Source organism: Nelusetta ayraudi, unplaced genomic scaffold, assembly GCF_046127955.1.
Source record: "Nelusetta ayraudi isolate G7.1 ecotype Tasmania unplaced genomic scaffold, CSIRO-AGI_Nayr_v1 ptg000048l, whole genome shotgun sequence".
Lineage (NCBI taxonomy): Eukaryota > Metazoa > Chordata > Actinopteri > Tetraodontiformes > Monacanthidae > Nelusetta > Nelusetta ayraudi.
The window spans coordinates 8,998,072-9,007,500 of NW_027466098.1; the positions used below are offsets into that span (position 1 = coordinate 8,998,072).

Consider the following 9,429-nt stretch of genomic DNA (forward strand, 5'->3'; position numbering starts at 1 on the left):
TTCCCCCCCGTTCTTCTTCTTTCCCCCCGCGGCTTTGCCTTCTGGCCACTCCCTCGAGTTGTTGACTGAGACGGGATACGTCGCCAGCCCCGAGAAAGATAAAACAGACCCCTACGACAGGCGACAAACAGAAAACACATTCCCCAATAACAGCGCGCGTGCATCACTCTGAGCCTCGACTCAAGAGAGCGCGTGAAAAAACAAAAAGTCACTGTGAGAAGAAGAAAAAAAAAAACATCAAATCCCTTTTTTTTTCTTCCCTGGTCTGTTTTTTTCAGTAATTGTGTTTTCTGAAGACTCTCTCCCTCACATTCATTTCTTGCGTGAGGATACCCGACTGCAACTAGGTGACTGAGGAATTCGAAGCATTTCTCTCCCTGAGCTGGCAGAGCGGGGCTGAAAAGAAAAGGTGCAGCGGGAGTGAGAGAGGAAATGTTTCCGGGCTCTAGCTGTGGGACGACTGGCGCAACAGGGACGGAGCTGCTCACGGCCCGAAGTGAAGGCCATTGCTGTTCCCATTTAAAAACAAAACTGAAGTTTCTGCTTCCAATTATTTCTCCACACGCCCCACAGTGTCCCCTCAGGCTTTACCTGCACTCACATGCCGTAACTCAAACTCTTGGCATACAAAAACCAATCACAAAAGTCATAGTTTTTTTGCAACCACTAATGTTATTGGGTTGAAGAAGTCCACCCAGAGCGGAATTTATTCAAATCCCTGAGCTGAGCAGACACATCACTGCAAAAGTCACCTTTTTGGGGGCTGGACCAAAATAAATTTGTCCTACGCTCGCAACAACAGCTGCTTGTGAGCAGGTGATGGAAGTGTATTAGTTCATAATGTGAACATCTAGATTTCAGAACAGCTGAAGGGGACAACGCATAGGGAATAATTTGAGTCAAAAATAAGGACATGGATACAGAAGCTGTGTGATTTCTGGCACTGGTTTATAAGTGCAAAGCATATCCACTTGAAAACTGTATCGAAATTGAAAAATCCTATAACCACCAATTGCCCATTCTTAACAATCTAGTGAGAACAAATGAATCTTGAATACTAAGTAAAGAGGCTAATAGAAACAGCTAAAAAATTAAGAAATAAGGCATTCCCACATACACAGTAATACTAACATATAAAGTAGTATTAATTTTTTTTTATATGAGCCCAGCGTCGGTCACTTTGACTTCTATTTAAATTTAAATTTTTATTTTTTAACAACACCATGCGTGTCATCGTGCAACTTTGTGGTCTGCTAAGTCTACCAGTATAAGGTCACAAGTATCGTCATAACATCGGCGAGATAAGTACAGACGAGAGCAGGCCAGGAGGAGACAAAGGTTGACAAAACACATAAAGGCACAGATTAAACACGAAAAGTATGCAAGGGAAAAAGAAAAGCCCTGACATAAACCGGTTATGTGTCTCTGTAAACAAGTCAAATTGTGGTTTCAATTCAGTGTCAGGGGTAATTTAACATGTTGTGAGACCACTGGGCCCTCTAACACATCTAAGTGATGGTAATGCTACTCTGGCAATTGAATAACAGCGTGGTAATTCCACACGCGGTACAGGAACTTTAATGGAGTTTAGAGAAAAGATGAAGATCAGGACAAACAGACGTTAATACTTTTGAACCAATAATCATTGACGATCTATTAAAGTATTTTATCATGAAATGGCAATTAAGTCAGTGGTAAAACACAGGCACGCACACACACACACCCAGACACACACACCCACACACACTTGTAGTACATAGAATCAGATGGTCCACAAATACTAACCTTAGTATTTCTGCGCAGACTTTTAAGGATATTCCTCCTTTTCGGGTCTTCACTTTCCTCTATCGAGTTGTCCTTCTGGGCTCCTCCCTCATCCAGGCTTGCCTTGGGCGGACCTCCCATCTCATCATCACTGCCTATTGAGAAACTGGTCCTAAAACTGCTGAACTTGCCGAGCCGTTTGGATCGGTCTCTGTAAAGTTTGGGCTTGACGCCGAGGGCCGACAACTTTCTCCGGCGCTCCAGTGAGCTGCTGTCAGCCTCACTGTCCGACCCGTTCCCCCCGGCACTCCCATTAGAATGACCTTTGTTGGCGTTGCGGATGGTGATAATTTTGCCCTGTGTGCTGTCATGAGGCACAGAGTAGATGGTTTCCTCTTCTGAGGGTCGGGGCTTGCTCACAGCGTCCATGGGCTCAGCATAGTCCGAGGGGTCATAGCCGCCATCGCTACCGGGTGCCCACGTGACGGCTTGCGGCACGGTGCGACGGTTGGTGCCACCCTGCTGGTCCACGTAGGGGTTGAGGCTGACCTTGCGAACGGGCTTGGGCTTGACTTGCGGCGGAACCTTGTTGTTCAGCTTGCTCTCAAACGTGCTGAGCTCAGAAATGACGGAAAACGTGTCACTTGATTCCGAATCGGGTAGCTTGAAGCCTGCAAGACCGCCATCGTCCCTCAGGGTAGGATACGGTGGTGACGGGTCGATGTCTTCCTCCGAGTCCATGAGAATGTTCACCGGACTGGGGGAACCACAGCGGGGGCTGACGCTTTCATTCGTGCACGCCTCGGCAACATTGTCGTACATGTGTGTTGCTTCGATGAACGTGCGCTTCTCTACCACCTCCTTGAGGAACGGTTGAAAAAGGTCAATCTTGTGAAGCCCCCCTACAACTCCTCCGTGTCCACATATTACTGTGTTAAATCTGGCCTCTATTTCACGGGCCAAATCCTCCCCCTGACTGACCTGCTCTTTTGCCGACTCAGAGTCTGATAGTTCCATTTGATTCTCACCCACTGCCAGTAACTGGATTGGTATTATGTCTTGGACCTCACACAGGAAGGCGCACAAGGTCTCCATGGAAGCCTTGCGGCGAGCGGAGTACACCAGAATGTAGCCGTGGACCAGTCTGGTCTTGCGGAGTGAAAATGAGGAGTGGAAGGAGAGCAAAGACAGCTCAATATTCTGCCTCTGGGCTCCTACGGTCAAGTCCAACAAAACAGAGGTGCCACTGCTGAGGCTGGATGCAGGACGACAGTGTTGGGGAGACAGGAAAGGAGCGAGAAGTTGGTCTAGGTCATACGTGTCTCCACACATCAGGCAAACGGCTATCCTCAGGTCTGCCTCTAGACCTTGCTGGGATGGAGAATCTCTGAAGCTCGAGGTTGTGATGGGTAAGGGTGGAGAACTGCTCCCGATGCTTCTCCTCAATTCCAAAACGCCCTTCAGTATCTGGTTGATCTGCCTCTCGTTTACGTTTCGCCCGTAGCCCATGCCTGGAGAGGCAGGGTCTAGGTACGCACACTGCAGCTTTCCTGCCACCTGCTGCCCTTGATGAATAAGAGTCTGAGCCGTCTCCCCGCCAATGTCTCCGATGGACCCCACCCCCCGCTTGGTGACCAGAAGGAGGGACAGTGGGAGTTGGGATAAGCTGTTTTCCCTTTCCCGCCTGCTTATAGTTGACTCCCTAAGCTTCTCTAAACTCTCGACAACATAAGAGAGGGACTCCTTGGAGTTGTACAAGCACAGGCAGCCGTGGGGTGTAAAGGTCGGCGTGTGGAAGGAGTTGACGGGCAGACGTACATTGCCATCTATTGGACGAAGGGCTAACTCATACATCTTTCCATCTAACACGTACCGGTCATCGCTGGAGCACAAGGACCTTATCTCGTTTGCCATCTCCCTGGCGAGCCCGTCTTTGCCTAAAATCACAAGATTTATCCGTTCTGCCCTCCCACAATCTGATCTTATGGTGTCTGATGTTGCATAGCGGGTAGGGTATTTGGCAGCCAGTATCTGCTCTAGCTTGCTGTCGACACAGTGGGGGCTGTTGGGACAGGTGTCCTTTGTGGGGTGGTAGACAAAGTGAATGTGTTTCAACACCAAAGCATCCCTTTCTGCCTGTAGCTTTTGCAGAGCTTTAAACCTTTGCTCATCACCCAGCACCTCCTGGATGGCTCCCATTTTCTCCTTACTAGGCTTGGCATCAACTTCCAGCTCGTAGAAGAGCTCAGAGTATTCGAGAAGCAGCTCCTGGAAGTCCTCTTTGGCTCGGTCAATGATTTCCTTTTGATGTTTGTTGTAGATGTCTAGATATTCAGGCTCTTCCAGCCACTTGTAGAATTCCTCACTCATGATGAAGCTTCGGGCCTCCTCCCATGGTTTCCCAGGTGTAATGAAGGGAGAAACACTGAGCTTCTCTTTGAATTCCCACCTCATCTCCGCACGCTTACGGTCATTGCGGAGCTGCTCCAGGTGAGTCTCATATATAATTTCAGCCGGGGGAGTCTCTAAGAGATCTTGGGGAATTCGGTCATCTTCCATGTTGTCGATGTGTGGTGTGGTCTCCCAAGGAGTGTCATCCAGCACTACAAACCAATGAGAAAAATCTCTTTTTGTCTCCAAGACTTTCTGAACTCCTGACCAACTCAAGTGGTCGATTTCATCCAACTCGGGTAACAGAACGGACAGGGCTTGTGGCAATGTACTAAGGTAGGCCTTTCTGCGTTTCTCTATATGTTCCTGTTTAAGTCGATGTACATGCTGCTGGAAAAGCTTCTTGGCTTTAGCTGTTCCCTCAAGGAAAACATAATCCTTGTACTCCGAGGCAGACTGCATCCGTTGACAGACAAGGAGCCATTTCTCATTATGATACTGCACAAGTCGGCTAACTAGCCACTCATAGCGGTCTTTGGCTAAGGCTATCTGTTGACTCTGTTGCTTCAGCGCCTCAAAGTAAGGGATAATTTTGGGCTTTCCCCTACTTTTATCTATGAGCTGAACTAGTGTGAGAAAAGCTAGCTCAACATTGACATTAGAGCGTGCCGAAGTCTCTACAACTTGTAGGTTTTTCTTGGCTAGGGCAAAAGTGTGTGAATCCTTTATATAGCGCTCAACTCCTTCATCACATTTGGTGAGGACCAGTACCACAGGTTTCTTAGTTTTAGCTAGTTGGTTGTACAGGTTGGTGACAAATTTCATCTGGTCCTCAAAGCTACGGTTCATACCCCTGCTAACATCCACAGAGAGTAAGAAGCCGTCCACCATCAGCTTGCCTTCAGGCATCTGTTTTTGCTCAAAGTCCTGCTCCAGTCCGAGCTGATCTGTGCAAAAGTACATCAACTTTTCTGCCGAAGCCAACTTGGTAGAAGCTGCCCTCTTAATGTAAGGCTGGAGTGCCGTACTTCTGTGTGGCTGAAAAGTCTGATCATCAATAAACTCGGTCTGCTCAACGACATTCATGCGGCATTCCGGCCCCTCTTCCATAGTCCGTCCCACCTCTCCCCAGAAAAGGAAGTGGTCATTGTTCACCACACGGCCTCCAAAGTCACTTGTACTGAGAACAGAGGTGTGGTCCAGGTAGAAGTCATCTGCACTTGGCCGCACAAAGCGGTTACACAGGCAGGATTTTCCAATGCCACACTGGCCTTTTTCTTTCTCCGTGCCGGACAGCCCAACCACAACCAGGTTGTAGGTGGGTACCCGGACATCTTGCTTTTTGGCCATCATCATCGCTGGCAGAAGCTCATCCTGCTATGTTAGCCGCTGGCTTTAGGGAGAAGAAAAGGCTTCCAAGGTAGGAGGGTTTCCATGCAAGATGGGATCACTGGGCTGGGGCCTGGACCTGAAAGACAGATGAAATTAATTAATCCTACAGAATAATTAGAAAAACAACAATCTAAGCAAATAACAGGCTAAATTAACAGAAACACTTTTGTGCCCCCCCATCTGGAATCCTGGCGTGTGCCTGTGTGCTGTTAATAATCTGTGATTCAATTTCCCAACCAAATGTTTCCTGAAAGGATTGAGGTCAGTGGCAAAGCTGAAACAATCCAGCACATTAGTTAACCCTGCTGTAGTTCAGTCAAAGAAACATTTTTACGATTTTCCACGGCTCATTCATACCGGCAAGGCTGCCTTCAACTCTGAATGTTGATATTATGGAGTGTTTTTCTTGTTTTCTACTAAAAAAAAAAAATAACATGATTTGTTGTGTCATTGTCCTCAACATTGGAAAAATGTTTCTTTTTTTAATTTCACAATGAAAAGATGCCCAAAGTTTAACAGCAAACACTGCACTACCACAAAGTTGAGAAGCTCCTTGTACCCACAGTGAAAGACAAATACAAAAGATGAAAGCAGATATGCCTTTCACAGCTAAACTTACTAATTGGCCAACTAGGGGAAAGCCATCTGTATTCAAAACGCTGCAATGCCTGTTGGATGACTCATTTTCCTAGAAGAAGAAAAAATGTTCTGCTACGCTTCTAACCGAACGGCCCATTGTAAACAGATCAAAGAAGGTTCAACATATATACCACATATGATGAACAAGCATGGACATATGGAAACATGCATAGAGCTAAAGTTAAGCTGCCACTCAGGATTATTTCAAACGGTCCATGAGATACAAAAGAAGACATGAGAGGGTGAAGAACTAGAGATGCTCTCCATGAATTAGCACTCCCTGATGGCATAATTTGTAAAGACGAAAAATCTTCTCAGACAGCCAGCACACAAACCTTCAGTGTGAGACCACCCCCTCCATGTCTTAACTGTAGTGCTAATGTAGTGAAACAGACATTAAAACCATTATTAAACATGAATAGCTCTTTAGAGAGAGAGCACAAAAGCTGACAAAGCCTTCATGACTGCTGAATTGAGTTTGTCAGACAGCAGACAACTGTGAACGCACAAAGAGGAACTTCAAAGTCCAACAGCAGCAGGCCAGAGCAGTAGACGGAGAATAGGAAATGGTAGGAGTGTGACACAGAAGACCAAAGTACATTGCAGACACAAAGTAACTTCAAACCCCAGTGGCTGTCACACTGATTAGTTGTATTTAATGTATGTCCCCCTGTACGTTTTATTTGAACAACTAAGTACTAAGTTCAAGATATACAATTAAAAGAAATCCTTCCAACCCTGGTTTCAAAGCAGCATATTCAATTTGGGTGTGATTTCACATTGCTGAGGCAACACCTCCTTGTGTTTCTCCAGGTATATAGTACAGAAACCAGATGCCGGTGTTCCAATATCAAAAAGAATATCTTGTTTTTTGATATTTGCGGGGGAAACGTTTCTGAAAAATGTATAAAGACAGCCAGGGTTAGACCCTCTATTCCTTTTAACAGGGATGGAAAGGAAATGTGGTATGCACTGCTCTCAGTCCGCTTGTTGCTATCTACTTTATTTATATGAACATGGAACGAGAGCTCATTCGAGAATCCTTCTTTCCAAAAATATTTTGCAACTTTGTTTAATGCACATGTACTTTTTTGACTTTGTGTACACTAACTGGAAACATTTCAAGCCGTTATAGGTCCTTGATTAGATGTACAACAGGAAACCTAGCTATGCCCTTAGAATAAACAAGGTGCACCTGTGCCAAGACTTGGAACATGTCTGCAATATAAAAGGGATGACCTCAACAATCCCCTTCCACAAAAACCCGACCTGGTGTTTCTGGATATACAGCCAAATAAAACTCACTCTTTATTTATGTGAACAATCCTACTCCTGCTGGCCAGCCTCACGCCGACACCGACATTTACAGTGCAATCAAATAATCCAGTGGAGCCCATCCATCAGTGGTCGCCTTCTAATTGCTCTTGCCATGATTGAGTACTGTTACAGCATACAGCGGATTATGCTGACTATTATTAAACATACATCAAATGATTACCGAATTCTGTACTGCAACTGTAGTGATAAGGCCTTTTTGGGCTGCTTGCTGCGCAAGTAAAAAAGGTTGAAGTGAGCTGCAGCTCAACCCAGAGTGTCCTGCTGCGAGTTGGCTCGACCCAATAGTGAACAGTTAATAGTTGATATAATAATGATGGACTGTAACAGGAAAAAAGCTCCAGCTGTTTCTACTAATTTTGCTTCATGACCCCGACACTGATCATCACCGCATCTGTTGCTGTGGAAAATAGTAATAATATGCACATGCATTTGTGGCACTCATGCTGACGTCACGCTGCTAATCACATCATGTGTGAAATAGGTCATGTTTGTGACCTGTGGTGAGAGTGTCTGGATTAAATGAAGTCAAGCTCTCCTTTTTTCCCCCTGGGCCTGCAGACCAGCAATGTTCAACACTAACAGACTCATTCGCCGAACATCTGCTTGACTGACCCCACCTCTCTTTTCCAACACTCGGCCAAATGGTGTGTGTGAATATGCAAGCCCGTACACATTTTGTAGCCGTCAACTAAAAACCAAAGTGCGGTTAACAGTGAGCGCAGGGTTCCCTCTTGTGATAAAAAAAATGAGACGTGACCGCAAATGTGACGGCGCACAAAGGAATTGGAATTCTATTTTCTGTCAGACTGACATGTCATTGTGAGAAGTGAACGGACTGTGCAAATGCTCAGCCCTGAGTGATTGGAAGATGCAATGGTTTAGAAATGGCTGCAGCTCACAATGAAAGGAAATAAGACATCTCTTGAGACTGCCCGTTCTTCCCCTGCAAAACTGACACAACCACAATATAAGTAGAGTGCTGGCCATAACTGCACAATTCAGCTGTTTGAGATGCCAGCCTGCCAGCAGACAGGTTATTCAAACAATGCATCTGGTCCCGGGAATACGTTTCCTCTTTCTACAGTCAGGAACAACACTCCAGCCCGAGCTCCACTGAGCTCAGAGCAGGAGTTGTTGTCAGTCTCCCAGTTCCACCAGGCGCTGGGCCTGGGGGTCTGGTGCACAGATCCAGTCACATACCACTGTCTCGAGGCCAAAGGATGTTTAGGGGTTGCAGATTAAGATAGGTTTGGGCCTGCGTTGCATCTGCCCCTGACCCTCGGACATGGTGCGCACGGGGGGTGAGCGGAGGAAGGGAGGATGCAGGAAGGAGTGGAAGGTGTTTGCTGGAGCAGAAGTATACGGCGGTATAGAAAAGAATGGGCAAAGGGGGGGATGGGAAAGAGGTCAGTGGCCTGGGTCATGTGATCCTCACATTGGAATCCCCTCAGGGGGGTGCGCAGGGGCGTGGTAAGAAATGGATGAGTTCAGGGTCGAGGGTCTGAGCCACCACATCGCTCTCATTCGACCCTGCCAGCCACGAAAACCACCGCAAACTCAATTTCCCCTTTGGTGTCTCCTCCCGTTTTCTCTAATGGCACCGGGCGATCCGTCTCAACAGAGTCAAAACAAGCACCGGTCGGCCATCTTTGCCTTGGACCAGGCAAATCTTTGCCTTTGTTCGATCCTCGACTGTCTCGGCGACAGGAGAGGCCGCGGATGGTGGTGCACATCTGCAGGGTGTTTGCAGTGCAGTCAAGCCAACTATTTGCTGCAACCTGTGAAGTTAATCACAACACGTGCTACGTGTAGAGATCATGTAGACTCCACGGGGGTGGGGGTGCTGCATTCCGGTCATTACGCACCAGAGAGGAAAGGTTAGCCAGAGACAGTCACCCAAGAGTT

At 46.9% G+C, this 9,429-nt stretch overlaps 1 protein-coding gene across 1 annotated transcript in view; it reads right to left on the minus strand.

Moving 5' to 3' along the window:
- arhgap35a (Rho GTPase activating protein 35a) overlaps nt 1-9,429 on the minus strand; it is a 63,738-nt gene that overhangs the window by 16,612 nt on the left and 37,697 nt on the right. The window contains exon 2 of the mRNA XM_076036128.1: nt 1,786-5,623. Coding sequence (XP_075892243.1) covers nt 1,786-5,511 — 3,726 coding nt within the window. The 5' untranslated portion in view covers nt 5,512-5,623. The remainder of the gene's footprint in view (nt 1-1,785; nt 5,624-9,429) is intronic.